Source organism: Neltuma alba, unplaced genomic scaffold, assembly GCF_004799145.2.
Source record: "Neltuma alba isolate B1F8T4 unplaced genomic scaffold, ASM479914v2 tig00010185_pilon, whole genome shotgun sequence".
In the NCBI taxonomy this organism is placed as follows: Eukaryota; Viridiplantae; Streptophyta; class Magnoliopsida; order Fabales; family Fabaceae; genus Neltuma; species Neltuma alba.
Genome location: NW_021635126.1, coordinates 162,887 through 189,462, shown reverse-complemented (window position 1 = coordinate 189,462; position 26,576 = coordinate 162,887). Strand labels below are relative to the sequence as shown.

The following is a 26,576-nucleotide window of genomic DNA, read 5'->3' as shown; positions in this document are numbered from 1 at the left end:
ATAGATTCCCAGAATAGGTATCATAGTTGTGATTTTATTGATGATTCATCCAGCCAGAGAACCTGCAGCCTACCCTTTAATCTCTCTCCTTCTGAACAAACTACAAGCTATTCATAATTGCACCAGACATTGAGGACAGAGGACAAAGTTGAGTAGAAGTTCATTAAACAGAGATTTAATCAGTTAAATTAATGTACCACTTTCAACATTCCCATTACAAGTTGGACAAAAGATGGGTTGCCACAGAGAAGTGTGCTTGAAAACCTCGACAATCATCATCACTTAGTTTAAAAGTGAAGCTATTCAGTAAAATTCATCTCTTATTCATTCATTCACATATACGGTACAATGTATATATACAGCAGAAGAGTATCTAGGAAATATGGAGAGATTACACAGAGAGAGATATTCAGGATAGAAAGAGAAAATAGGAATGATTCAAATCTACTCTAATCCCCTAAAATCTGTCTATTAATAATTAATAATTATTTTTATATTAACCACATTCCCCCTCAAGTTGGATCATAGATGCTAATCATGTCCAACTTGCTCATGAAATTTTCAAATATGTCTTCCGGTAGCCCTTTGATGAGAGAATATTTGCTAGTTGCTGTTTTGAGAGTACGTAGGATAGGCATATAATTCCATCCTCCACTTTCTCTCGAATGAAATACCAGTCAACATCAACATGTTTGGTTCTGCTGTGGTGTACTAGATTTAAAGCCATGTTTAGGGTAGCTTTGTTGTCACAGAACAGTTTTAGTGGTCCACTGATCTATAAATGAGCTTCTGCAACTACTCTCTCCAGCCACAAACCCTCCATGATACCTTGTGCTAAGGCTCTTAACTCAGATTCTGCACTGCTTTTGGAGCAACTTTTTGTTTTTGACTTTGCCGTGTTACAAGATTGCCCCATATAAACGTACAATACGCAGATGTTAATCTGCTATCTTCTCGAGCTCCTGCCCAATCAGCATCAGTGTAAATTTCCACTGTTCTAGAGTCACTTTTCTTAAAGAACAGTCCTCCCCCAGGTGTTTCTTTTAAGTATCTTAAGATCCTGTAGGCTGCATCCATATGTTTTTTCTTGGGTGAATGCATGTGCTGGCTAGCCACTCTTACTAGAAAAGCTATGTTTGGCCTTGTATGTGATAAGTAAATTAACTTTCCAACCAACCTTTGGTATCTTCTAGTATCTACTAGTTCCTCATCTTTCCTTTGCTTCTGTTTTTCTTCTTCAGTCATGATTTTCTTCTTGTTTTGGCTCTTCTTGGTACTTATAGGAGTTTTACTTGGTCGACATCCAAGCATACTAGTTTCCTCAAGTAGATCCAGAATATGCTACCTTTGAGAGACATAAATTCCTTTCTGTGACCTTGCAACTTCCATTCCAAGGAAGTATTTTAGATTGCCTAGATCCTTGACCTCAAATTCTTGGTTTAGAGCACCTTTTATTCTATCCATTTCTTTTATATCATCTCCAGTAAGAATGATGTCATCCACGTAGACAATGAGGATTGTTGTCAACATCCCATTCTTTTTGACAAACATTGTATGATCAGATAGACTTTGCTTATAGCCTTCTACTCTTAGAACCTTGGAGAATCTATCGAACCATGCTCTTGGTGATTGTTTCAGACCGTATAGAGATTTTTTTAATTTACATACCTGGTTTCTTCTTCCCTTGTCAAAACCTGGAGGTAAAGTCATGTATACTTCTTCTTTTAATTCCCCATTTAGAAATGCATTTTTGATGTCTAACTGTTGCAGTGACCAATCCAGATTAGCTACAATAGACAGTAATACTCTGATGGTATTTAGTTTTGCTACCAAGTCAAACGTTTCATTGTATTCTATTCCATGGGTTTGAGTGAAACCCTTTGCTACCAGACGCGCTTTGAACTTGTTTAGTGAGCCATTTGCATTATACTTTGGGGTAAATACCTATTTGCATCCCACCATTTTCTTTCCCTTTGGTAAGTCAACTATTTCCCAGGTTCCATTCTTTTCCAATGCCACCATTTCTTCAATTATTGCTTTCCTCCATTCTGGATGTTCAAGTGCTTCATATACGTTGTTAGGTACATTGATCCTGTCAAGCTCAGTCACAAAAGCACGATAATGTTTTGATAGTGTGGTATAGGACACACTCTTTTGAATAAGATGTGAGGTGCAAGAGCGTGCCTTCTTTCTCAAGCAATGGGCAGATCATCTTCAATCCTCAACTCAGTCTCTCTAGAATCTTTCACCGGTTCTGATTCTGGCACTGCCATGGGCATGTTAGTCTCTATTATCTCTTTATTTTTTCGAGAGTAGACCTTGTTGTACTTATTTTTGGTTGTGTCTCCCCCTGCCTTAGGCATTTGGTTAGGGTCAAGTGAAGGAGTCAAAGAAGGGATAGCTTCAGGTGATGGTACAGACTCAACAAGCGGAGGTACAGACTCAACGAGCGAGGTATTGGTTCAGGCATATTTTTCTTAGGCTGATATTCACTCCAACTCTCCCCCTGAATTGAAGGCTTAGGAAAATAAGGTTTGTGTTAAGAGAAAGTGACATCGTGATTGACAAAGGAAGCTTGGAAACTGGATCAAAGCATTTTTACCCTTTCTGAGTCGAAGAATAGCCAAGAAAGATACATTTAACAGCACGAGGATCAAATTTGGATTGGGTATGATGGAGACGGACAAAGACTGAGCAACTGAAGACACGAAGCGGAAGGGAATGATCAAGATGTGAGAGTATGAGTTTCACGGAGTTTGTCTAAAGGAGAGACATAGGAAAGAGCTCGGCAGGGCATACAATTGACGAGATGGGTAGCTGTGAGAATGACATCACCCCAAAAGAATTTGGGTACATTACATGTGAAGAGAAGAGCTCGAGCAACCTCAAGTAGATGGCGATTTTGGCGTTCCGCGATACCATTTTGTTAGGGTGTATTCGGGCAAGAGCTATGGTGAACAATCTCGTTGGATTTCAGAAAATGGTGTAGGTAATAGTTGAAATACTCAGTATAGTTGTCAGAGTACAAGACTTGAATAGAGGAATTAAACTGATTTTTGATGAGGTTGTGAAAATCCATGAATAGATGAAACATCATATTTGTCCTTCAGTAAGTAGACCCAAGACATACGGGTATGGTCGTCAATGAACGTAACAAACCATTTAGCAAATTCACAAGAGTCACAAGAGGAAAAGAATTTTTATTAATGCTTAATTGAGGAAACAAGCGTTGCAAATAGGAAAAACAAGGATGACCCATCCTTTTATGCCATAAGGAAATATCATTATCAGAAGAGGAGACAAAACCATGCATGCGGGAACACAATGCTCGTATGGTAGAAATGTCCAGATAATAGAGACCTTCATGCTCTTTAACTGTGCCAATCATCTTCCCCGAGGAGAGATCCTAAAATAGACAATAAGTGGGAAAGAAATAAGCACCACAATTCGCATGTTTAGTCAACTTGCTAATAGATAAAAGATTACAAGCCAGATGTGGGACATGCAGGACAGATTCAAGTTTTAGAGAATCAGAAATATGAACCGTGCCCTTCCCGATAACAGTAGAGCCAGTGCCATTAGCTGTTGTGATCTTCTCATGACCAACACAAGGGAAATAAGTGACAAACATACGGGCATCAGAAGTCATATGATCAGTAGCGCCCGTGTCAACAATCTACTTGGTAGAAGGAAACGAAGAATGAAGAGCAAACGGACCATTACCTTTACTGGCAACAGAGGCAGAAGCAACAGGAGAAGCAACCTGTGGCTGGGGTTGAAGACCCTTTAGTAAGTCAAGTAATTGAGTGAACTGGGCATTGAGAGCAACGGGAGAAGAATCAGTGGAAGCCGTAGGTGGCTCACGGGAGACATGATAACCACAAGGTTTCCCTTTACGAGACTTCCAATCAACAGGCTTGCTGTGAAGATCCCAGCAACGATCACGTGTGTGACCAAATTTCTTACAATGATCACAAACGACCTTAGGCTTGGTGGATGGAGGTGCCAAACCGGTTGCCTTACTAACCAAGGCAGAGGAGTCAGAGAGGGAAGAAATAGGTTCAGGTAACATTACTTGATGACGAGAGGCTTCCTTGCGAACCTCGGAGAAGGCTTCACGCGTAGACAACAAGGATTGACTGCTCAAGATACGGCTACGAACATCATCGAATTCTGAGTTGAGACCCGCGAGGAATTGAAATACCCGCTCCTTCTTGACATTTTGTCAATAATGTGCCGCATCAGCAGAGGAAGACCATTCCTCAATAGCGAGTAAATCCAGTTCTTGCCACACAGCCACAAGCTCAAGCCAATACTCGGTAACATTCCAAATGCCTTGTTTAAGATTCCAAGTCCTGGTTTTGAGGGCATACATACGGGAGAGATCTTCACCATCAGAGTATGAATCTCTCACAGCATCCCAAATGTCTTAGCTGACGGCAGGTACATGAAGCTCTGTTTGAGGTAGGAAGACATGGCATTGATCAACCATGAGGATACCACAGAGTTTTCGGTGACCCACTTGGTCATATCGGGAGACGCAGGGTCAGACGGAGGTTTTGACTCACCTGTGATATAACCCAGCTTTCCATAACCTCCGATGGCTAAGCATACCGCCTGCGCCTATTCACGGTAGTTGCTGTCCGTGAGTTTTTTCCGAGACGATCACCATAGGAGATGAGTCGCCATTAGTAGTCAATCCAGAATGATGCTCGACACAGGGTGAGTCTGACGTGGAGGAAGACTTGGGGGAATCCATCAACCTAGACGTGGCCGATTACAGGGAACAGCCGAACAGGGGAGACGAATGAGAATGACGTGGCCAAAACCAGTGGGGCTCTGATACCATGAAGCTATTCAGTGAAATTCATCTCTTATTCATTCATTCACGTATACGGTACAGTGTATATATACAGCAGAAGAGTATCTAGGAAATACGGAGAGATTACACAGAGATATTCGGGATAGGAGGAGATAATAGGAATGATTCAAATCTACTCTAATCCCCTAAAATCTGTCTATTAATAATTAATAATTATTTTTATATTAACCACAAAAAGTTCAGAGCTCCAACCACTTATCCGAGGGAGCTTCCACTTCCTTCTCTGCTATAGCTCTGATTTCATTATCCGACAAATTATTCTGTCAACTTAAATACCTTTTGGCCCAAAAATTTCTTCGAGTTCTTCAAAACCCTATGAACAGTCCAAGAGAGATGATGAAAGTCCAACATTATTCTTCCCCATAAACCATCACTCTGCTGTGTGTGGATGCACAACCACCAATTTCATCCGTGACCTTGATAACACGTTTTGAGATGCTGGATGTAACATCCCAAACACTTACTTGTAAAAATGATTGGGAAGATTCGGGGAAATAAAAAAAAAATCAAAATTTGAAAAAATATTAAGGACTGAACTGAATATACGTAGGGATCAAGTAGCAACAAATACTACAATTTTGGAGACAGCAATAAAGCAAGCTGAGAGGAATATTGAACGAAAGTCATTAAATAAAATATATAAAGTCAAAAGTACCCCAGAGCATTAAAATAGATAAATAAGGCCAAAGAGATTCATAAAATATTAAATTGCCTATACTTATCTATATCCACTCCCAACCCTAGCCTTTTACACCTAAAAGATAGAAGAGAGGAAGCAGCAATAACATTACTAGGAGAAGGGGGAAGAAAATACTGCAGATCTGAGTAAGTTTTCTATATCATTAGCTTTTTGCCAAGATATCAAGACGTCATTTCTTTACTAAGATTTGTAAGAGGATCTGATTTGCATATTAAAAATCCAATGTTTGAGACAATTCTTCATGATTTAAGTTATTGGTTGGGAGAAAGCAACCCAATTGAACAAAAGAAATGAGTCTCCTATTCATTCCCATGCAAGTTTTATTACCAAGAATCTCAAGAACATCACCCTTCGTTATCAATCATGACCAGATAAATCTGGCTCATATTCTAGCTAATTATGGAATTCTTGCAAACTAAACTGATAGGAGAATGAATAGAGGACTCACGACTTTTGTTTAATTAGTTTGTTTTCTGTGGGAAAGTGGGCCTGCTGCCAAAAAGCCCACAAATCAGTTTTAACCTAATCTCCTAGAATTAAATAGGTGTATCTTTTGTAACGGTCAGATTATGACAAAATCTGACTCTTATCATTATTTCCTTATCTTTAGGAGGAATTTAGGGGATGTGATCAGATTTACATTAATTATGTTTATTCTCTTTATCCTATATCTCATGTAAACCCTCACTCAGTGAAATCCTATATATCACGTAAACCCTTGTTCAAACTTCAGTGAAATATATAGCGTACTATTCAGAAAATTACAATTTCTCTCCATCAATACCTTCAATTCCAATGACTTACCTTAAGCCATGGATTTTAATATGGAAATCAGATCATCTTGTAAAATGCTAACAGTATAGAAAATTATCTCAAATCCTTAGTATTTTCTTCTTCTCTTCCTTCTGGTAACACTACTGCTACTTCCTCTCTTCTTTCTTCTAAGTGACAAAGAAAATTTTGGGTTACAAAATGGCCAAATCTTGCTTTCTAAAAGGATCAATACATCACAAATATTTAAATATAGAAACTTATAGGCAATTTTAATTTTTTGACAATCTCATCTTTGCAACAATCCAAGGTATTTCGACCTTATCTTCATCATCAAAGTGATGGTCCAACATCTGAACCATGGACACAGATCCAATTACGAATGTTTAACCATGGAAACAAACTTTGCCAATGTTGTGACCATCTTCAAATAATGAATTCGTTTCACTAGTCCCCTCAATTTTTTGTCATTACCCTAAAGCTCCAAAATTTTAAAATTCTTTGAAATTTGGTCCCTACATACTTTCATTTTAGTCCCTGCTTTTCTCTCTAATTCTAATTATTCCAAATTTCTCATGAATCTTCCCAAACTTTAATATCTAAGTTTATTTGATGATTTTCAGTTACGCAATTTCACTAAATTTAATTGATAGCTAAACTCATCATCAGCTGATTTATCTTTGTGGGTAATTTTTTACTTCAAAATATGTAAATTGCTGGATGAAGCAAGTGCAATCAAAATTTTGTGACCGTTTCAACTTTAAATTAACCTTTGTGATTATTATTCAATTGAAAGTTAACTAAATTAAATGTTGCTTGATTTCCCAAAGGATCAAAGACCACTAGACTCCAAAGTGAAAACAGAAAACAAGCCAAACTGGCACCCAAAGAGAGGAAAGAGTCACCTAAGAAAGGGATAGCTAGTGCCCAAAGTGTCTGGTACATCAAAAACACCAACTTTTAAAAGAAGAATGCTGCTTAATTTCCAAGAGTGACTTCTTTTTATCTTAATTTGTTGTTCTCCAATTTGGATTTGTTTGTAACAAGGTTGCATAGTGTTCATCATGAGATGTTTGTGCAAGTTGCGGATTTTATCAAGTCATAGAACTATCTTCTCTCATTAAGAGTTTATCTCAAACTTAATTTCTATTTGTTAGCTATTTAGTCTCAGCCATGGGCCGTGCATATGTGCACATCTATGTGATTCTTTCTTTTAAATTTCTATTTATTAGAGAGATCATGATTCCTTTTCTGATATATCTTAGGATTTGATTTAGACTCCTAGAATCTCGGCCTGATCCTAGTATCTGGCCTAATCCCTAAAATCTCAGCCTAATCACCTCATTCATTGAGGGAATTGTGTCTATTTAAGTCTGCTATTCTATTCGAATAAAGTACAGCTTCAAAATCATTAGATTCTTCATGGTATCAGAGCAGAAATGATCCAGTTTGGAATGGGCTTCAACAATGATAGCCAAAACAACCCTAGGGTTTCCGTAAGCAGCCAAGCAGGGCCAATGGCAACAGCGACTGGTTCTACCAGCCACCAGAATTCAATCAGATTGATGGCAACAGCAACTGGTTCTACCAGCCACCAAAACACAACCGAGTCAAGCCCTACATCTATCACAATTCATCAACTCAACTGTGAAAATTATATGCAATGGTCATCTAGTGTTCGGTTATATATTATGGGCAAAGGCAAATATGGATACTTCATTGGTTCTGTCCAGAATCCAGCTAAAGGTGATTAAAAGTATCCTACTTGGGAAGCTGAAAATTCCATGGAGCAAGCCTGGTTGATAAACTCCATGACAATTGAAATCAATGCTCACTTCACATTTTCCAGACTGCAAAAGAAGTTTGGGATGCTGCAAGGGACATGTTCGTTGCACTGAAGAACAAAACTGTCATTCTGGAAATAGAAAGAAGATTTCTTCATGATTTCAAAAAGGGAAGTCTTTCTATAACTCAGTACTACACTAACCTAGTTGGCTAGTCATTCAATGGCAATAACTGGACATGTATGAATCCTATGATTGGAAGTGTACAGGAGATGCAGCTCTCTATGCAAAGATAAAAGAATAGAAAAGGGTCTTTAAGTTTTTACTCGGATTGGATGACAGCTTTGAAGAAGTCTGAGGAAGAATAATGGGACTCGACACATTGCCATCTCTAAGGGAAGTATTCTTCACTGTTAGGAATGAAGAAAGCAGAAAAAGACTTACTTCCACTGAATTGAGGAATGAACCAAGTCAACCGAATGCCTATGTCAAAAGGGGGTCCTCAAGATGACTCCAGAAAACAGAGCAAGTGGTGTGACCATTGCAGAAAAAGAGGCCACACTAGAGAGGTGTGTTAGAAACTACATGGGAAACCTTTAAAAAGGGGGAGACAGGATGGCCGAGGCTTTGTTGGAACAACTGATAACAAGAATGAACCAGAATTCAACAAAGAACTGAATCTACTCAGAAAATTCCTGGAAAAAGATGATGCCCGGGGAACAATCCTTGTTGCAAGTTATGTTGCCCACACAGGTAAAACTATATTAGCACTAAAAGCTGACATACATCATTCAAGACTCTGGATTGTGGATTCAGGTGCAACAGATCATATGATTGGGAACAGAGAACTTTTGACCAAAATAAGACCACGTACCATAAATATCTATGTAAAAGTAGCTGATGGTAAAGCCCTAAAGGTTGAGGGCCTTGGAATTGCATATATAACCCCAGAAATAATTCTACATAATGTCTTTTATACCCCTGGATTGAAATGCAATCTACTTTCTATAATTACTATTACTCAAAATCAGAACTGTGATGTTCATTTCACTGCTACTCAATGTGTGTTTCAGGATCTGAAGCGAGGGGAGATGATTAGCACAGCTAAGATCCTAGAAAACCTCTACTGTTTGGAAGTTCAAGAGAATCAACACAAAGGAAATATCATCAATTCTGTGACACATTCCTCTGTTTTTTCCGCTACTTTAGAAAATAAAATGCTTTGTTATGGCATTATAGACTAGGGCATCCTCATTTTCATTATTTGTCCAAGTTATTTCCTCAATTTTCAAATAAGAATGATTTATCCTTCATGTGTGAAGTCTGTCAGCTCTCAAAACAAACCAAAGCAACTTATAAACCTCGCTCACATCAATACACAAAGCCTGTTAATCTCATTCACAGTGACATATGGGGGCCATCTCGCCTACCTTCTCTCACTCATGCTAAATGGTTTGTTACATTCATTGATGATCACACACGACTTACCTCGGGGTTCCTAATGAAAGAAAAATCTGACCTACTTGCTACTTTCATCAAATTTCACAGAATGATCCTAACTTAATTTCAAACTCAAATTCTTATCCTGAGAAGTGATAATGGACGAGAGTACATGTGCCAAACCCTATAGAAATACCTTCAGGAACACGAGATTATTCATCAAACTAGTTGTGTTGACACCCCAAAGCAGAATGGGACTGCTGAACGCAAGAACTGTCACTTATTAGAGGTTACCAGATCTCTTATGTTTACACATAATGTCCCTAAACAGTATTAGGGAGAAGCTCTCCTCACTGCTGTTCATTTGATCAACTGACTCCCATCCAAAACCCTTGGTTTCCAAACCCCAATAAACCTTCTCACCAAAGCCTATCCCCCCAACTCCCTTACCCGTGACCTTCCCCTGCGAGTTTTTGGATGTGTAGCATATATTTATCACAACCATGGAAGTAAACTTGACCCAAAAGCCCTAAAGTGCATCTTTTTAGGCTATTCTTCTACCCAGCAGGGGTATAAATGCTACTCTCCATCCCTGCGTAAGTTCCTTGTCACTATGGATGTTCAATTTGATGAGACCCAAGCCTACTATCCAAAATCTCCCATTCAGGGGGAGACTTTCAGAGAATGGGAGCTTTTACACCCACAACACACCCAACCTACCATACCTACCAGTGCTGCAACACTAGAAATAGACACTTCCACACCAGAACCAGAAGTTCCTACACTTGACACACCCACAACAGAACCCGAAATGCCCCTAACAGCACCTCCTACACCTGTACCTGATCCTCAACAGCATTCTGTATGTCCAGAAACAGACTTTAACACTGGTTCTACTCCACCCAAAACCAACCTAAATACACTTAACCCTAGCATGATGCCTAACAATGCAGTACGGGACAGTGATGATGACCAAACAGATGCAGATTTTGATAAGGAGAATAAGGCAAACAGTAGAGGCTCTTGAGGTTCTGGGCAAAGCCAAGAATCAACCCAACCTGATGATCTTAGATGGCCCATTGCACTTAGAAAAGAGGTAAGGAAGTGTACTCAACACCCTATTAGCCATTTTGTATCCTATGATAAGCTATCATCATGCATGAGGAATTTTGTTACTAGCATTGACAGGGACCCAGAACTTTTGATGAAGCTGCTAGGGATCCTAGGTGGAAGGCAGCTATAGATGAGGAGCTGCGAGCACTTGATAAAAATCAGACTTGGAAGATTGTCAGCCTCCCACATGGAAAGAAGACAGTGGAGTGCAAATGGGTCTTCACTATTAAATATAACCCAAATGGGTCTATAAGCAAGTTTAAAGCTTGACTAGTGGCTAAAGGTTTTTCTCAAATAGAGGGGATTGATTATCAAGAAACATTTGCACTAGTGGCGAAACTAAACACTATAAGAATAATGTTGTCCTTAGCAGCCAACCTTGATTGGCCCCTTCACCAACTTGATGTTAAGAATGCTTTCCTAAATGGGGATCTCAAGAAAGAAGTGTATATGAGAGTTCCTGAGGACTAGCAGAACATGGAAACCTGAAAGCTGCATGCAGACTGTATAAATCCCTTTACGGTCTCAAACAGTCTCCAAGGGCATGGTTCGAAAGATTCACCAAAGTAGTGAAGAAATATGGTTATATGCAGTGCCAGTCAGATCATATATTATTTGTCCAACATTCAGAAAGAAAAGTGTAGGTGTTTTAGTGCGGAAATTATATATATTATTCATGAAACCATCGCTGTACATTTATAGGCACTGATCCTTGACTAGTTCGGATACAAAGAATCGAAAAAGGATAATGAAAGATAATAATCAGATAAATTCTAAAGATATGAGCCGAGATCTTAGGAACTAAAGAAACAACTGGATAATGAAGTAAAACTGAATGGTAAAACTAAGTGGGCTCTTGTCCGGCCCATTCCAATACTCCCCCTCAAGTTGGCGAATAGATGTCTATCATTCCCAACTTGCCTCTGAATGCTTCGAACAATGGTCTTGGCAATGCTTTGGTAAACAGATCTCCCACTTGACAGTGAGAAGGCACATGGGAAATCTCTATGATCCCTGAATCTTCTTTCTCTTTGATAAAATGCTTGTCAATGTCTACATGCTTCGTCCTTTCATGATGAATAGGATTTCTTACCATCCCAATGGCTGACAAACTATCACTCTTTAGTTGTATAGGGCTAGTTGGAGTAAGTCTCAGTTCCTTTAGAACTCGTATTATCCAGAGACCTTCACACACGCCATGAGCTATTGCTCTCAGTTCGGCTTCTGCACTGCTCCTGGATACCACTGTTTGCTTTTTGCTCCTCCAAGTCACAAGATTCCCCCAGACCATAGTGCAATACCCTGAGGTTGACCTTCTGTCCGGTAGAAAACCTCCATGATCTGCATCTATATATACAATAATCTCTCTGGATTCTCCTTTGGCAAAGAACAATCCTCGACCAGGAGTCATTTTGAGATAGTGCAATATTCTATACACAGCATTCATATGTTCTTCCAAGGGTTCATTGGTGAACCGGCTTACTACTCCTACCGCATAGCTTATGTCTGGGCGAGTGTGGGAAAGATATAGTAGTTTACCTACTAACCGTTTGTACCTTTCAGCATCCACAGGTGTTTGGTCCCTCTTTGGTTTGGCTTTTCTCTCTTTTTCCTTGTCACGAGAGATTTCTTCCTCTTCTTCTTTATTATCCAATCTTTTGGTTGGTTCCATTGGTGTGTCTACTGGTTTTGCACCCGTCATACCAGTTTCTTTTAGCAAATCTAGAGTGTACTTTCATTGAGAGACTACTATACCTTTCTTTGAACGGGCTACCTCCATACCTAGGAAGTATCTCAATCCTCCTAGGTCTTTTACTTCAAATTCCCTCTCAAGAGACTTCTTGAGCTTTGTTATTTCCAATGCGTCATCACCTGTTAAGATGATATCATCAACATATACAATTAAGATGGCCATTTTACCTCTTGAATGTTTGACAAATAGTGTATGATCCGCTTGACACTGAGTAAATCCAACTCCTTTTACTGCTCTGGTGAATTTCTCAAACCATGCCCTTGGTGATTGTTTTAAACCATAAAGTGATTTGTGAAGTCTACAAGCCATTCCTGGCTTTCCCCTATCCGGCAGTCCTTGCGGAACTTCCATATAAACTTCCTCTTCTAAGTCACCATTCAAGAAGGCATTCTTCACGTCGAGTTGATGGAGAGGCCAATCCAAATTGGCTGCTAATGATAAAAGTACTCGAATGGTATTGAGTTTAGCAACAGGAGCAAATGTTTCTTGGTAGTCTATGCCATAAGTCTGAGAGTACCCTTTCGCCACAAGTCTAGCCTTGTATTTGTTAATTGAGCCATCTGGATTGTACTTCTTTGTAAAGACCCATTTACATCCCACTGTCTTCTTACCGCTAGGCAACTCAGTGACCTGCCATGTCTGGTTTTTATATAGTGCATTTAGTTCTTCTTCAATAGCCTTTTTCCAATGGGGATCACAGATTGCATTATCAAAGTCGGTTGGTAGCTGTTCATTATCCAATCTAGTAACAAAGCTTTGTAACGTAGTAGATAATTTTTCATAAGATACAAAATAGCTAATGGAATGCTTAGTGCACCTTCTTACCCCTTTTCTCAAGGCAATGGGCCACCCAAGATCATCAGGATTTGGAGCTGAGGTTGAAGAGTGACGTTGCTCAATACTAGAGGTGTTGACATGCTCACGTTCTTCATTGTCCTGTATTCTTTCCTCCTGAGTTTCCTGTTCATTTTCTGTTTCTGTTTCCATGTTTAAATCGGGTATAGGTTGAAGGGTAGAGTTGGGAGTCTGATCTGAAATAACAGGTTCAGGTTCATGTTCTGGGATGACAGGTTGGTTATTGGATTCAGATTGAAGTACCGGTGTCATAACTGACTCAACAAACTCCCATTCTTGTCCTTTCTCCCCCTGAATGGGTGTTTTAGGGTAGTAGTTTTGGTGCTCAGCAAAGGTAACATCCATGGTGACATAGAATTTTTTCTGGGTTGGAGAGTAGCATTTATACCCCTTTTTGGAGTTTGAGTACCCTAAGAAGATGCATTTGTGGGCTCTAGGTTCTAACTTTCCACCTCCTATATTATGAACATAGGCAACACAACCAAATATTTTCTGTGGAAGGGAATGAAATAGGTGAGGTGTGGGGTAGGTTTCGGTGAAAAATTGGATTGGAGTTTTAAAACCCAAGGTTCGTGAAGGTAGCCGATTAATCAAGTAGGCTGCTGCAAGAATGGCTTCTCCCCAGTAGAATGTTGGAACATTTGTGGTGAGCATAATGGCTCTAGTGACCTCTAAGAGGTGCCTATTTTTTCTTTCAGCTGTCCCATTTTGTTGTGGGGAGTATACACAGCTAGTTTGGTGAATAATGCCATGTTGCTCAAGATATGATCTAAGGATAGAATTGGTGTATTCTGTGCCATTATCACTACGTAGAATTTTCATGGAGGCATTAAATTGATTCTGTATCATTTTATGAAAGCTTTGGAACGTTTGGGTTAGGTCTGATTTTTCCTTGAGTAAGTATACCCATGTCATTCGTGTGTGATCATCTATAAATGTGACAAACCACTTTGTTTGGGTCAAATTTGAAATTCGTGAAGGTCCCCATAAGTCACTGTGTATGAGTGAAAAAGGCTGGGAATATTCATGTGAATGAGGAGAGTAAACACTTCTTGTATGTTTTGACAACTGGCAAATTTCACAGGAAATAGAAGTAGAAATTTTATTTCTTAATTCAGGAAACAATCTTGACATGTATTGAAAATTTGGATGGCCTAACCTATAGTGCCATAACAACAATTCTTCCTTGGGAATTTTAACAGGCAGGTTATGAGTGGTAGATTGAAGTGCCCTTTTTTCTTTCCATGCTCCTTCTTGAACACAGTACAGCCCCTCTAGTATTTTAGCTTTGCCAATCATCTTCCCCAACTCCAAGTCCTGAAATACACAAATAGTAGCAGAGAAGTTAACATGGCAGCATTGTGTGAGGGTAGTTTTGCTGACAGAAATAAGACTACACATTAAATCAGGGGCATATAATACTCTTTCAAGAACCAGACAACCAAATAGACAAGTTTCTCCTATTCCATGTACTTTAATAAATTTTTCATCAGCAACCTTAATGAACATAGGCACTTGACACGGTTGTAGGTTGTGGATTAAATGGATATTACCAGTCATATGATCAGTGGCTCCTGAATCAACTATCCACATATCCCTTTTATGAACCGAGTTTTTAAGTGCCAAGACAGCATTACCTGTATAGGCTATATTACCCGTTGCTACCAAGGCATTGTGAGTCTCGTGCTTGTCTAGTAATTTCCGAAGAAAGTCAATTTCTTCCCTGCTCAATTTGTCATCACATTCGATTTTTGATTCTCTGTTAGTTGTGTAGGCCCTGTTTTCTTGCTTTCCTCTGCCCTTTACATTCGGTGGCTTGCCATGGAGCTTCCAGCAAATGTCTTTCGTATGTCCCGACCTCTGACAGTGATCACACCACCGACCACTCTTCTTATTCTTATTCTCTCCAGGGGTTCCCCCTTTGGAGAAAAAGGCTCCAGGTTCCCCATCGTTTAAGGTAGGCATCTTTGGAGAGGAGAGCTTCTGCCTTGTTTCTTCCTGTTTTATCATAAAGAATACCTCTCGGATGCTTGGGAGGGGCTCTTGGCTCATAATTCGTCCACGAGCTGCATCAAACGAGGAGTTAAGGCCAAGTAAGAACCTGTAGATTCTTTTTTCTTCTTTTATCTTGGCGTACAGAGTAGCGTCGGTAGAGCATGACCAATCATATACCTCGTATGAGTCCAATTGCTGCCATAGAACTAGAAGGTTGGTCCAGTATTCCGTAACGGTAAGGTTGCCGAGCTTGAGATTATCAAGATTAGTCTCTATCTCAAGGATTGCGGCTCGATTATTCATAGAGGCAAACATATCTCGAGCCGCGTCCCAGACTTCTTTGGCAGATTGAAATAACGAGAAGCTGGCGCTTATCTCTGTAGTCATGGAATTCACGAGCCAGCACTGAACCATAGAGTTCTCTGCCTCCCATTCGGCGTATCTTTTCTCATCTGATATTGGCGGTCTGGTTTGTTTCCCGGTCAAGAAGTCCAGTTTTCCTTTTCCGGTGACATATAGTCGAACACCGTTGGCCCACTGTAAATAATTCTGGCCATTGAGGCGATGAATGGTTATCGCCGAGGTCTGGGTTTCCGGTGACACTTGATGGTTCGTCGTCGAATTCCCTGTCGTTGATGAATTTAGCGCCGAAGAGAGCGACGCGCCTTGGATCGGTGGATCCAACCCGTAGCCGAATCGAATCATCGTGGGTACCACCGCTCTGATACCATGTAGGTGTTTTAGTGCGGAAATTATATATATTATTCATGAAACCATCGCTGTACATTTATAGGCACTGATCCTTGACTAGTTCGGATACAAAGAATCGAAAAAGGATAATGAAAGATAATAATCAGATAAATTCTAAAGATATGAGCCGAGATCTTAGGAACTAAAGAAACAACTGGATAATGAAGTAAAACTGAATGGTAAAACTAAGTGGGCTCTCGTCCGGCCCATTCCAATAAAAAGTGTCTATCCTAATTGTGTATATAGATGACATTGTTATAACCGGAAATGACAGCGACGAAATAGCAAGATTAAAGAAGATTTTGGCAACAGAATTTGAGGTGAAAGACTTGGGGAGTCTAAGGTATTTTCTTGGAATGGAGATTGCCAGATCAAACAAAGGGATCTCAGTGTTACAAAGAAAGTACACGCTAGACCTACTTAAAAAAAAATGGCATGTTGGGAGCTAAACCATCATCAACACCTATGGATCCCTTTGTCAACCTTGAATACAAAAAGGATGGTGTACCAGTTGATGCAGAAAGGTACAAACGATTGGTAGGAAAACTTATCTACCTATCACATACAAGACCAGATATTAGCTATGCAGTAGGAGCAATATATAATATCCTTAGATACTTGAAAATGACACCTAGAAGAGGAGTTTTCTTCAAAAAGGGAGCGTCAAAAGACATAATAGTATATACAGATGCAGACCATGGAAGATCCCTTGTTGATAGAAGGTCAACAGGGGCGTACTTTACATTTTTTTGGTGTAATTTGGTAACTTGGAGGAGCAAAAAGTAAACTATGGTTTCTAGAAGCAGTGCAGAAGCTGAGTTAAGGGCACTAGCTAATGGTGTTTGTAAAGGAATGTGGATCATACTATGTCCTAAAAGAAATCAGAATCGGTGTTAATACACCAATTAAGTTATGGTGTGACAGCATGTCAGCACTACAAATGGTTCATAACCCTGTGCACCACGATAGAACAAAGCATGTTGATATTGATCAGCATCAAAAATCATTGACCTATCTCATAATCCTTACAAAGCCACTAGATCGAGGCAAGTTCGAAAAATTTAGAGACAAGCTGGGAATGTTTGACATCTGCATTCCAGCTTGAGGGGGAGTGTTGGTTATTCAGTCTCTATTGGGCCATGGGCCGTGCAGATGTGCAAATCTGTGTGATTCTTTCTTTTAAATTTCTGTTTATTAGAGAGATCATGATTCCTTTCCTGATATATCTTAGGATTTGATTTAGACTCCTAGAATCTCAGCCTGATCCTAGTATCTCGCCTAATCCCTAAAATCTCGGCCTAATCACCTTATTCGTTGAGGGAATTGTATCTATTTAAGTCTACTATTCTATTCGAATAAAGTACAGCTTCAGAATCATTAGATTCTTCACTATTTTTCCAAAACTATAAGTAGAGAAGGAAAGGTCTACCACCAAAAACGTGTTTGTGCCATTCTTCTCACTCATCATATTTCAGTGATGAGCTGCATTGTTCATGGTTTATAAGTAGCTTCACTTTAAAAAAAAAAATTATATTATATAATATAATAAACACTTAACTTCAGGTCAAAAAAATAGCACTTAATTATGAGCAGTTTATTACATCAAAAGCGATTAATGAAGTAGGCAAGCAGCAAGAACCAACAGAATTAAGAAAAGTTCCCCCACACCATCTATAGCATTTTTGGACATGTTTACCTTGATTTGGAGCCCATGTTTACCTTGATCTGGGCAAACATGGTTTCATGGTGTTCTCATTATGAAACCAAACTCACCTTGAAGTGTATCTTTCTGGGTTATTCTCTCACTCAACAGAGTTATCGATGCCATCATCCCCCTACACACAAATATCTTGTCTCTTCGATGTTTCTTTTAATGAGAAGCAATATTGCCTTCCCCAAATTCCCATTCAAGGATCTTAGCAGTTGTAATCACGAATGGCCATTTGATGAGGTTTCGATAACAACCGAATCATCACTGGCCAACCCTATGTTAAGTCATCATTTTTTAAACCACTCATTGTACCAAAAACCTTGAAAATTAACCCAGAACAGGTTGCTACTAATGGGAAAATGAGTTGAATGTTAATGATGCACCTGAGGATCAAAATCCAAATATGAAAGAACAACAAACAGATCGAGAATCCAGAGATGAAGAATCAAATATTTCATGCCAATCATCCAACCCAGCCTCAAATTCTACACATGATGACCTTCGTTGGCCTATTGCCTTGCGAAAAGGGGTCAGATCCTTTACTCTTAAGCATCCTCTTTTAAAGGCTTTTTCAACTAGAATCTCATATGATGATATTCCAACAACTGTTAATGAAGCTTTGGAATTTCCTAAATGGAGGAAAGCCATTCATGAAGAAAGGAATGCACTAGCAAAGAATGACACATGGGAGTTAAACAAGCTTCTCAAAAGTAAATTTATGATAGGATGTAAATAGATATTAACTAAGAAGTATCACCTTAATGGAACTCTGAACAGATACAAGGCTAGATTGGTGGCCAAGGGATTTATTCAGTAATATAGAATTGATTATCACAAAACCTTTGCCCCCAATAGCAAAGTTCAATACTATCAAGGTGCTCCTCTCACTAGCAACTAACTGTGGTTGGTCACTAAATAAACTTGATGTGAAAAATACCTTCCCTAATGGTGATCTTGAGAACGAAAGCTGCATGGACATTTCTCTAGGATTCAAACTCTATGGTCTTAAACAAGTTCCATGAGCTTGTTTTAAATAGTTTTACAAGTGTTGTTAAGAAGAAAGGTTATAATCAGTGTCTAGCAAATCATACCCTCGTTGTCAAACATAACAATGGAAAATTGGCTATTCTAATAGTTTGTGTTGATGATATTATTATCACAGGTGATGATGCTTATGAGCTAGAAAGCTTAAAGAAACTACTAGCTAGGGAATTTGAGGCAAAAGACCTGGTTCATTGCAATACGTTATAGGTATGGAAGTTGCAAGATCCAAGAATGGTATTGTTGTTTCCCAAAGTATACACTTGACTTGTTGAAGGAAACAAGTATGACAGGAAGCCGGCTAGCATCTGCACCTATTGAAACTAATCTCAAGCTAGGAATAAGGCCAAATTATCATCTTGTTGATAAGGGGAGGTACCAACGTTTAGTTGGTAAGTTCATTTACTTAACTCGCATAAGGCCAAATATTTCATATGCAATATGAGTGAATGGTAAGTCAATTCTCAAACAATCCTAATAAGGATCATATGACAGCAATCTATAAAATATTACATCATCTAAAGTCCACACTAGGAAAGGGCTATTCTTTGGGAAAACAAATCATAGAGGAATAGAGATCTACTCAGATGCTGACTAGACCAGATCAATAGTAGATAGGAGATTTACCACAGGTTACTATTCATTTGTTTAGGGAAACTTAGTCACATGGAGAAGCAAGAAACAATTAGTTGTTTCACGAAGCAGTGCAAAAGCTGAATTAAGAATGGCTCAAGGAATATGTGAGGGCATGTGGCTTGAAAGGGTTCTTAAGAAGCTAAAAATTGCTCATGATGGCCCAATGAAAGTGTTTTGTGATAATACAGCTACTATAAAGATTGTAAATAATTCAGTTCATCATGACAAGATGAAACATGTTGAGATAGATCGACATTTTATCAAAGAGGATTGAAAAGGAGACTATTAATGTCATACACATTAGTCGAGTCAACAAGTTGCACTAAAGCTCTATGAACTGCAAAGTTTGAAGGCTTCACTTACAAGTTGAGAATGATAAACATCTATTTGCCAACTTGAGGGAAAGTGTTAAAAGACAAAGCCCAAGCCCACTTAGAGGAGCCCAGATTAGTTAGATTATTATTCAGTGTTTGTTATTAATGTTTTATTTAGATTAGAATTAGTTAGATTTGATAGGATTTAATTTTATCTCAATTTAAATTTCAAGATATTAGATTTTATCCTTTGCTTTTCTATATGTATTGGACAATCTCATTGAATAAACTATGAAGCTAAGCATCAATTACTCAGCCAATTCTTCTCTTTAATTTCTTCACCTTTAATAAATATATCAAATAGGTAACTCCAAAAGTAAATAGACTCTCACACATCAGCCCTTTTTCTTCAGAAATTTATGGTTAGCTATTTCAACAAAAGTATTGCTTGTCAGATAGGCATAAGCATTTATTGTCTGTGCATTTTTTCAGTATCAGCAATCTGACAACCCAGAATTGAATACAACAAAGAACAAAAAGTGCATGGCAATTTTCAACGAGTTAAAAATTCTTTACATAAATAGAGAAATAACAAATTACCATGCTTGTGTGCTGCATGCTCCTTCTCCACAAGGTCTGATAAATATTCAGTGCCAATTATATGGCCATGACTGTTCAGGCGAAGCTGCAGCAACTCCAAACTAGTTAATGCAATGATAAGTGAAAAGACGTTTGGGGGAAGAAAGATGATGAAGATAAAAACAGAGGATAAGAAATCCCAACAAGACAACCACAAAAATAAAGAAAAGAAGACAAGGGGGAAAAACAAAGTTTAACAAGACTCCAGTCCTGCCATAATTCATCTAAAGAAACTGAAACCCAAAACATAAGTAATTATTAATAATTATACTTAACAACTAAGAGAGTTTGAGCACCTGAAACGGCTGTAATCATCATTACACACTCTAAAACCGTTCATAGTAAGAAGTTCATAACCAACATCAAGTGGCTAGGTAGTTGTTTCTCAGTTTTTAACACCATGTAAACAATTAAGCTATGAAGCAAAGGCCTTCCAAAAGTCAAGGAGTAGGGGAGTAAATTAAGCATGGTGAAATACTGATGAGCCTAGAACTAAGATGAGGGCAGTGTATGGTAGAAGGAGGCCCAAACCAAGCCAGAGCAACCAGCCACATTGGGCCCAAAGGCAGCTCAGACCCAGCCCAATGATCATCCCAATTACTTTTCTAGGGTTGGGTGCGTAAGGGAGGCAGACAAGCAGCATGTGGATGGGTTAGGAGGGCTGCTGACCTCAAGAATTTCAGGGGAGACCTTACCTTTACTGTTTATCAATCATATAGTCTTTTATCACTGTTTGCGGTCATTCCTATTTTCCCAAAATAGTAGCTTGGAACTCCAGTCCATTGTCACATTTTTTCCCTCTTCCTTACCTCATTAAGGGGGCTGTACTGTTGAATCCTAGTTATTCGGTAATAAAACAGTGAGTTCCACCAAATACATAACCCATACGCATCAGTTTCCAAGACCACTAGTTTTTATCGTTCACCTTCATTTAATCCTCTGTTTCTGCATTTTGTTCCCTCTAAAGTTCTGTCTTTTCTTCTTTGGCAAGACCATCACTTTGTTGTTCACTTATCCAGTTAACCATTGAAGGTTCACAGTGCCTTCTTTCTAAATATCACACTTCCTGTCAAAATTTTCTCACTATAATGGTGGCTAACTTTCTGTTTAGTTGAAGAGTTGGTGAGTGCCCTTATATGGTGTATTTGGGAGCTGATTAATAGGCATATTGAGGGACTTTGACCGATTAAGGTGATTTTGATGCAGACCTCATATTTTAATTTTAAATTATATAATATTTAGAGTCAATGTTCACCCAAAAACAGAAGAAAAAAGAGGGGTCATAAATTGTCTCATGCTAGTGATAATCACAATAGTTTTCCTTTAAAGGGAAGGGATAATTGCTATAGTTATAGCTGAATCAATAATATTTGTTAGATATTATAATTTTGAATATTCCTTTTTATTTAACTCAACAATATCCTTGTTTTAGTATTTCCATTCCTACATTATAAGAACCTAGATGAGCAATACATTTATGTCGGTGCAATCAAATTATTATGTTGGTTGATTATGCATTGCAAAATGTTACTTATTTACAATTATCATCTGTGTTCAGATATCCCCAAACTATGATGATGAATTTGAACAAAAATATTAAATTTCAAATGATTGGGATCAGCTAAACGAACCTATATAATCACCAAAGGAATAGGTCTGAATATTCTTCAACAGTATTTCTTATTAAGCACTGCAATTTCATCTACAGTTCCAGCAACATATTTTATAAACCAAGGTTTCCATTTGTTGAACCTAGTTCTCTCTGATTTTCTTACCATTTTGAACTTGATTCACCACTGTCCACAGTGGAATACTTGATAGTTACATGCATACGTGAAGCATGTGATTCTCCATGGATAGTCATATTTTTTCCTTATCAGCAGTAGTCCAGCAGAACAAGAGCTTACCAATGTATGGTTAGACAATCTTATGAAAACAGCTTATTAGGCAATTCCACTTGATTCTGATGAACTTAAATCTACATTTAGTAAATACAATATTTGGAAAAGAACATAATGCTATTTCACATTTACACTGTTTCCGATTTGAAACAGGCTTATCAGATGAGAAATTATCTCACTCATGACGGGAAAAATAGTATGTCCCTCTTCTTCAATCTAACCTAGCGATAACTTCATATTGATAATTTTATTTCCAGCATGATAATGCATTTTTCATTCATATAGTGTTTGGCTTTCACAATAAAGTTGGAAGTATCAGATTAACAATTAATGAGATATCCCAAATGAAAAAGATATTTCAGATTTGGGGTATCATTGGGGTGAAACTGAATGCATAATAAATAAACAAAAAGTGACGCATTATTAGAGTCATTGGGGTATTAGGCTGGCGGCAAAAGTTTATATAATCTGCATCATCTTGTTAGCTAATAATGGAAAACTCTACATTGACAAATCTTAATCATCATCATGTCTAAACAGAAGGAATTAGACCAGGACTTGATCAGAGGCTTGATTCTGGAATCATTGGCCTGCCTCAACACCTACCCAATGCCAAGTAGCAGATATCCTCACAAAGCTTTATCTAGAGTGAAGTTTGAAGATTAGAGAGACAAGCTGAGAATGCTAAACATCACTATCCTGCTTGAAAGGGAGTGATGTTAGGCATCACATGATAAAATTCTAAAAGATGTTCTGTTACTAAGGTTATTGAAATATCTTTGTTATCATTTTCTGCGTATTGTTATTCTGTTTTGCATCATGGTCCTATATCTTTGGGATTATAATCCAATTCCATAAGCCTTGTATCTCTATTTATTTCTTGAATTCTAGAAAATTGAAAGACATAAGAGAAGAACAGAGATAGTCAACTCTCTGGTATTTCACCAAACAAAATCATCAATAGCAATGCATCTGTTTGACCTATTCATTATGTCATAGAGGGACTCAGGGAGTCCATAATTCCTCAACATGGAAAGAATTTGACCAAATAAAACAATGAACCTGATTCAAGGAATTGATGATGTATTAAAAACGACATGTTATGACCAACAGACTGCCTTACTTTCCATATATTTGTGTCCAGATCCACTTCATGCTTGCCTGACATATCAATGGCATCTACACTCAAGACTGCCCACAGTAATAAAAAATATGTTCAGAATCTTCACTATGATAAAGGAATAAGACATTATGTATAAAACACAGATCAAAAAGAAACACGTGGGAACTTCAAGAAGAATAAAGGACCATGCTAACCATCACAAGGTAAAGAAGGAAATGTCATATTTATGTGAATTGGAAGAGTTTCCCCACGCTTCAGGTCTACTGACATCTGCAAAAGATGATAATAATTGAAAAGGTTATTTTCATATAACTTGAGTGGTCTTTGTTCAAAAGCAAAATATATATATATATGTGTATATGTATATAACTTGAGTGATCAACCAAGTGAAAACTACCCCAACAAACAAAGAGGTTCAACAGACAGGTAGGACTAGGCTATCGTCATGGGCTCTATGGAAAGTTTTGGCCGAAGAGAAGAAAACATAATACCTCAATAGGGGACACATGTAATCATCTCAAAGTAATCAAATAACTAGCTGAAAGCTCCCAGGAAGGCGAAGAAAATAGTCATTTCCAAAGAAAATTTGTTGTCAAAATCCTTTTAGAGACTCCTGCATGCTATTCTAACCAAAGACAAAAGACATGCCTTCAAAACCAGAGAACTACAAAAGGGTTTCACATGTCTTAACGCTCCCAGAACCCTTGAAGTTAATAGGTAAAACAAATATCTAAAGTTTACCATCCAAACGCACTGCTATTAGAGATGCCAAATACTGTATTCCATATACTTCGATCCAGCAAAGCACTAGCATGGAACTAGCAAAGAATTTCCAAAAGCATATAAAAATATTAGCATTAACCTTGCAGCTGGGTATCAAGGCTTTCCATCCTAGATTATATCAAGCCTGCTGGAGCTTCCCACACAACATTCAATGAGCAGTTCTTACTAGTCATTATTTACTTACTATTCAATGCAGAAAACTTAGATAGGAAAGAGTTACGAAATTTCAATCCTCAAAATTTGCCACTGTTTAGAATGTCCTAGCACCTTTTGTCACTTTACTTCCTAGACAGGAGCATATAAGTTATTAGAAGTTTGAAACTTTACAGAGTGTTTAATTTTGAAAATTTAGAAGAGCTGAATGCTTCAAGAAAAGTCTATTATTAACAAGCGCATGAACATAAATTGAGATGTGTTGACTTAACTCCTTCCCCATGTAAAATAAGTCTGGAAGAGAGAACCTGGGGGAAAAATTAAAGTAATAAGAAAGAATGCAAACCTGATGGACTGTGTATGTTGTAAGATAATAACCCAGTTCGTGAAGAAACAATGTGGCCATTATGATTAGACCAATTATAGAGACTGCAGAAAGAGGAAGCGAAAAAGATGAAGCAACAAAAAGAGCCGCAAACTATTAATTTGATGGACCTTATAAATAGCATTAAGGCTACATATCTTTGACATAGTTCTAACTCCAAAAATCTTCCATTTTCAATAAACTAAGACTTCCTAGATTAAATTGAGAAAAACGAACACAAAGATATATAGCTCCTCGCTACGGCTTTGAAAAAGATAGATGGGCCTGATAAGAGAAAAACATGAAAAGGTTCTTGTATCATACCAAGCGCCCCAGATTTAGTTTTATGCAACAAGTGCTCTTCTGCGCGAGGAAACGCGTCCAGTTTCTTAATGACCTGTCTCACACCCATCTTCACCTTGCTACACAACCCTATTCAAAGCTCAATCCTGTGATACCATATGCGGCATGTGAATAAGGTCATCAAATTTGACCAAAAAAGTTAGGCACACATGCAATAATAATCAATCCGCAATAACAAGGGGACTCTGTTCTGAATGTGAAAGAAGCAAACAAGGGAAACGCTCAATTCCAAAATACTGGAGATTTCTTTGGTGCAAATACGGCGATTACAGCGAAATTGCATCCTACTTATAAAAACGTGATTCACGAGTGAATCGTGGCGTGAAGAATTCTACCCAATACGAAAGTTTTCTAAGAGGCATAAAACTGGTGTGAAGGACATGATCCGTAAAAATGATTTGCGAATTGCGACGAACTGAAAAGGCAAACAAAACAAGAATCTGGTAGAATCATTCAAATGGAGGAAGAGTACCAGAAGCGGAGCCCGGTAAAATCTGCCCGAACCAGCCAACACAAAATTTTGCCTTTGAAGACCCCGGTCCATGATGTTTCTTTTATTTTTCCTTTTCTGTTTGTCATCCTTTTTTTATTTACGGACATTTTCTACCCTCCCGATCTTCTCAGAGATTAATTTATAATGATGGCAATTATTTTATGATTATTATTGCTATTATTATTATTATTATTATTATTATTATTAGATTAAATTATAGAAAACTGCTATAAAAATACCACATCCAGTATTTAATATAAAAGCTAATTGACAATTAAATTTAATTCTAAATATAAGATACTCCTCCGGTCCTTAATATAGGACCCAATTGTTGAGTTGGTTTTGATCCTAAATATAAAACCCATTTCTCATATTTATCAATTTTCTCTAAATTACCCCTATAGATAGTCCATCAACTATAATCAAATAAAAGAAGGAAATGAGGTATTAAGAAAGATGATTATGGTGTTTTAGAAAGATGTGTCACATTTTTTATAATTAACTAACTTACTTAACTTCCTTAATCTAATTAAATTAGTTAAATGGGTCTTATATTAAGGACCGGAGGAGTATTAATCTATTTTATTCCTTAAATTTGTAATTCATTCTTTAAAGCAATCCTATTAATTACACATATTAAGGGGTTTTCATCCAAGTATAGTCATGATTAAAAAAGATACTTTAAAAAAATTAACTCATATTTGTTATAAATGATTAACGTAACTATTTTTTATAGTCTACTCAAATTAGTTTGAGATAATATTACATATAAATAGCTCTCATAACTTTTGAAATTTTACAATAAATTTCTATAAATTTTTACATTTATACAAATAAACCCAAACTATCAATTTTATATATCTTAAATTTTATTTTTTTTAATGCATATAACTCCTAAAACTTTAAGCCATGTGCAGATAAATCTCTTAAACTTTGTGATAAATAATGACAAAAACTAATAATATGAAATTTTATTGATACAAGGGCACAATTCAATAAACTTTATTGTAAA

General features: G+C 37.8%; 1 protein-coding gene and 1 long non-coding RNA gene across 2 annotated transcripts in view; one reads left to right on the top strand and one right to left on the bottom strand.

The window, feature by feature from the left end:
* The window catches only part of LOC114754706 (endoplasmic reticulum-Golgi intermediate compartment protein 3), a 41,069-nt gene extending 15,444 nt beyond the window's left edge, over positions 1–25,625 (bottom strand). The window contains exons 1-6 of the mRNA XM_028943519.1: positions 25,544–25,625; positions 25,033–25,157; positions 24,691–24,773; positions 23,603–23,678; positions 23,409–23,476; positions 20,346–20,430 (exon numbers count right to left, since the gene is read on the bottom strand). Of these exons, the coding sequence (XP_028799352.1) occupies positions 20,346–20,430; positions 23,409–23,476; positions 23,603–23,678; positions 24,691–24,773; positions 25,033–25,120 (400 nt within the window). The 5' untranslated portion in view covers positions 25,121–25,157; positions 25,544–25,625. The remainder of the gene's footprint in view (positions 1–20,345; positions 20,431–23,408; positions 23,477–23,602; positions 23,679–24,690; positions 24,774–25,032; positions 25,158–25,543) is intronic.
* Positions 685–17,426, top strand: LOC114754707 (uncharacterized). Its single transcript, XR_003741239.1, has 4 exons — positions 685–695; positions 4,854–4,860; positions 10,889–10,891; positions 17,156–17,426. It is a non-coding gene; the product is annotated as an uncharacterized LOC114754707 (long non-coding RNA).
* Positions 25,626–26,576: the final 951 nt, after the last annotated feature.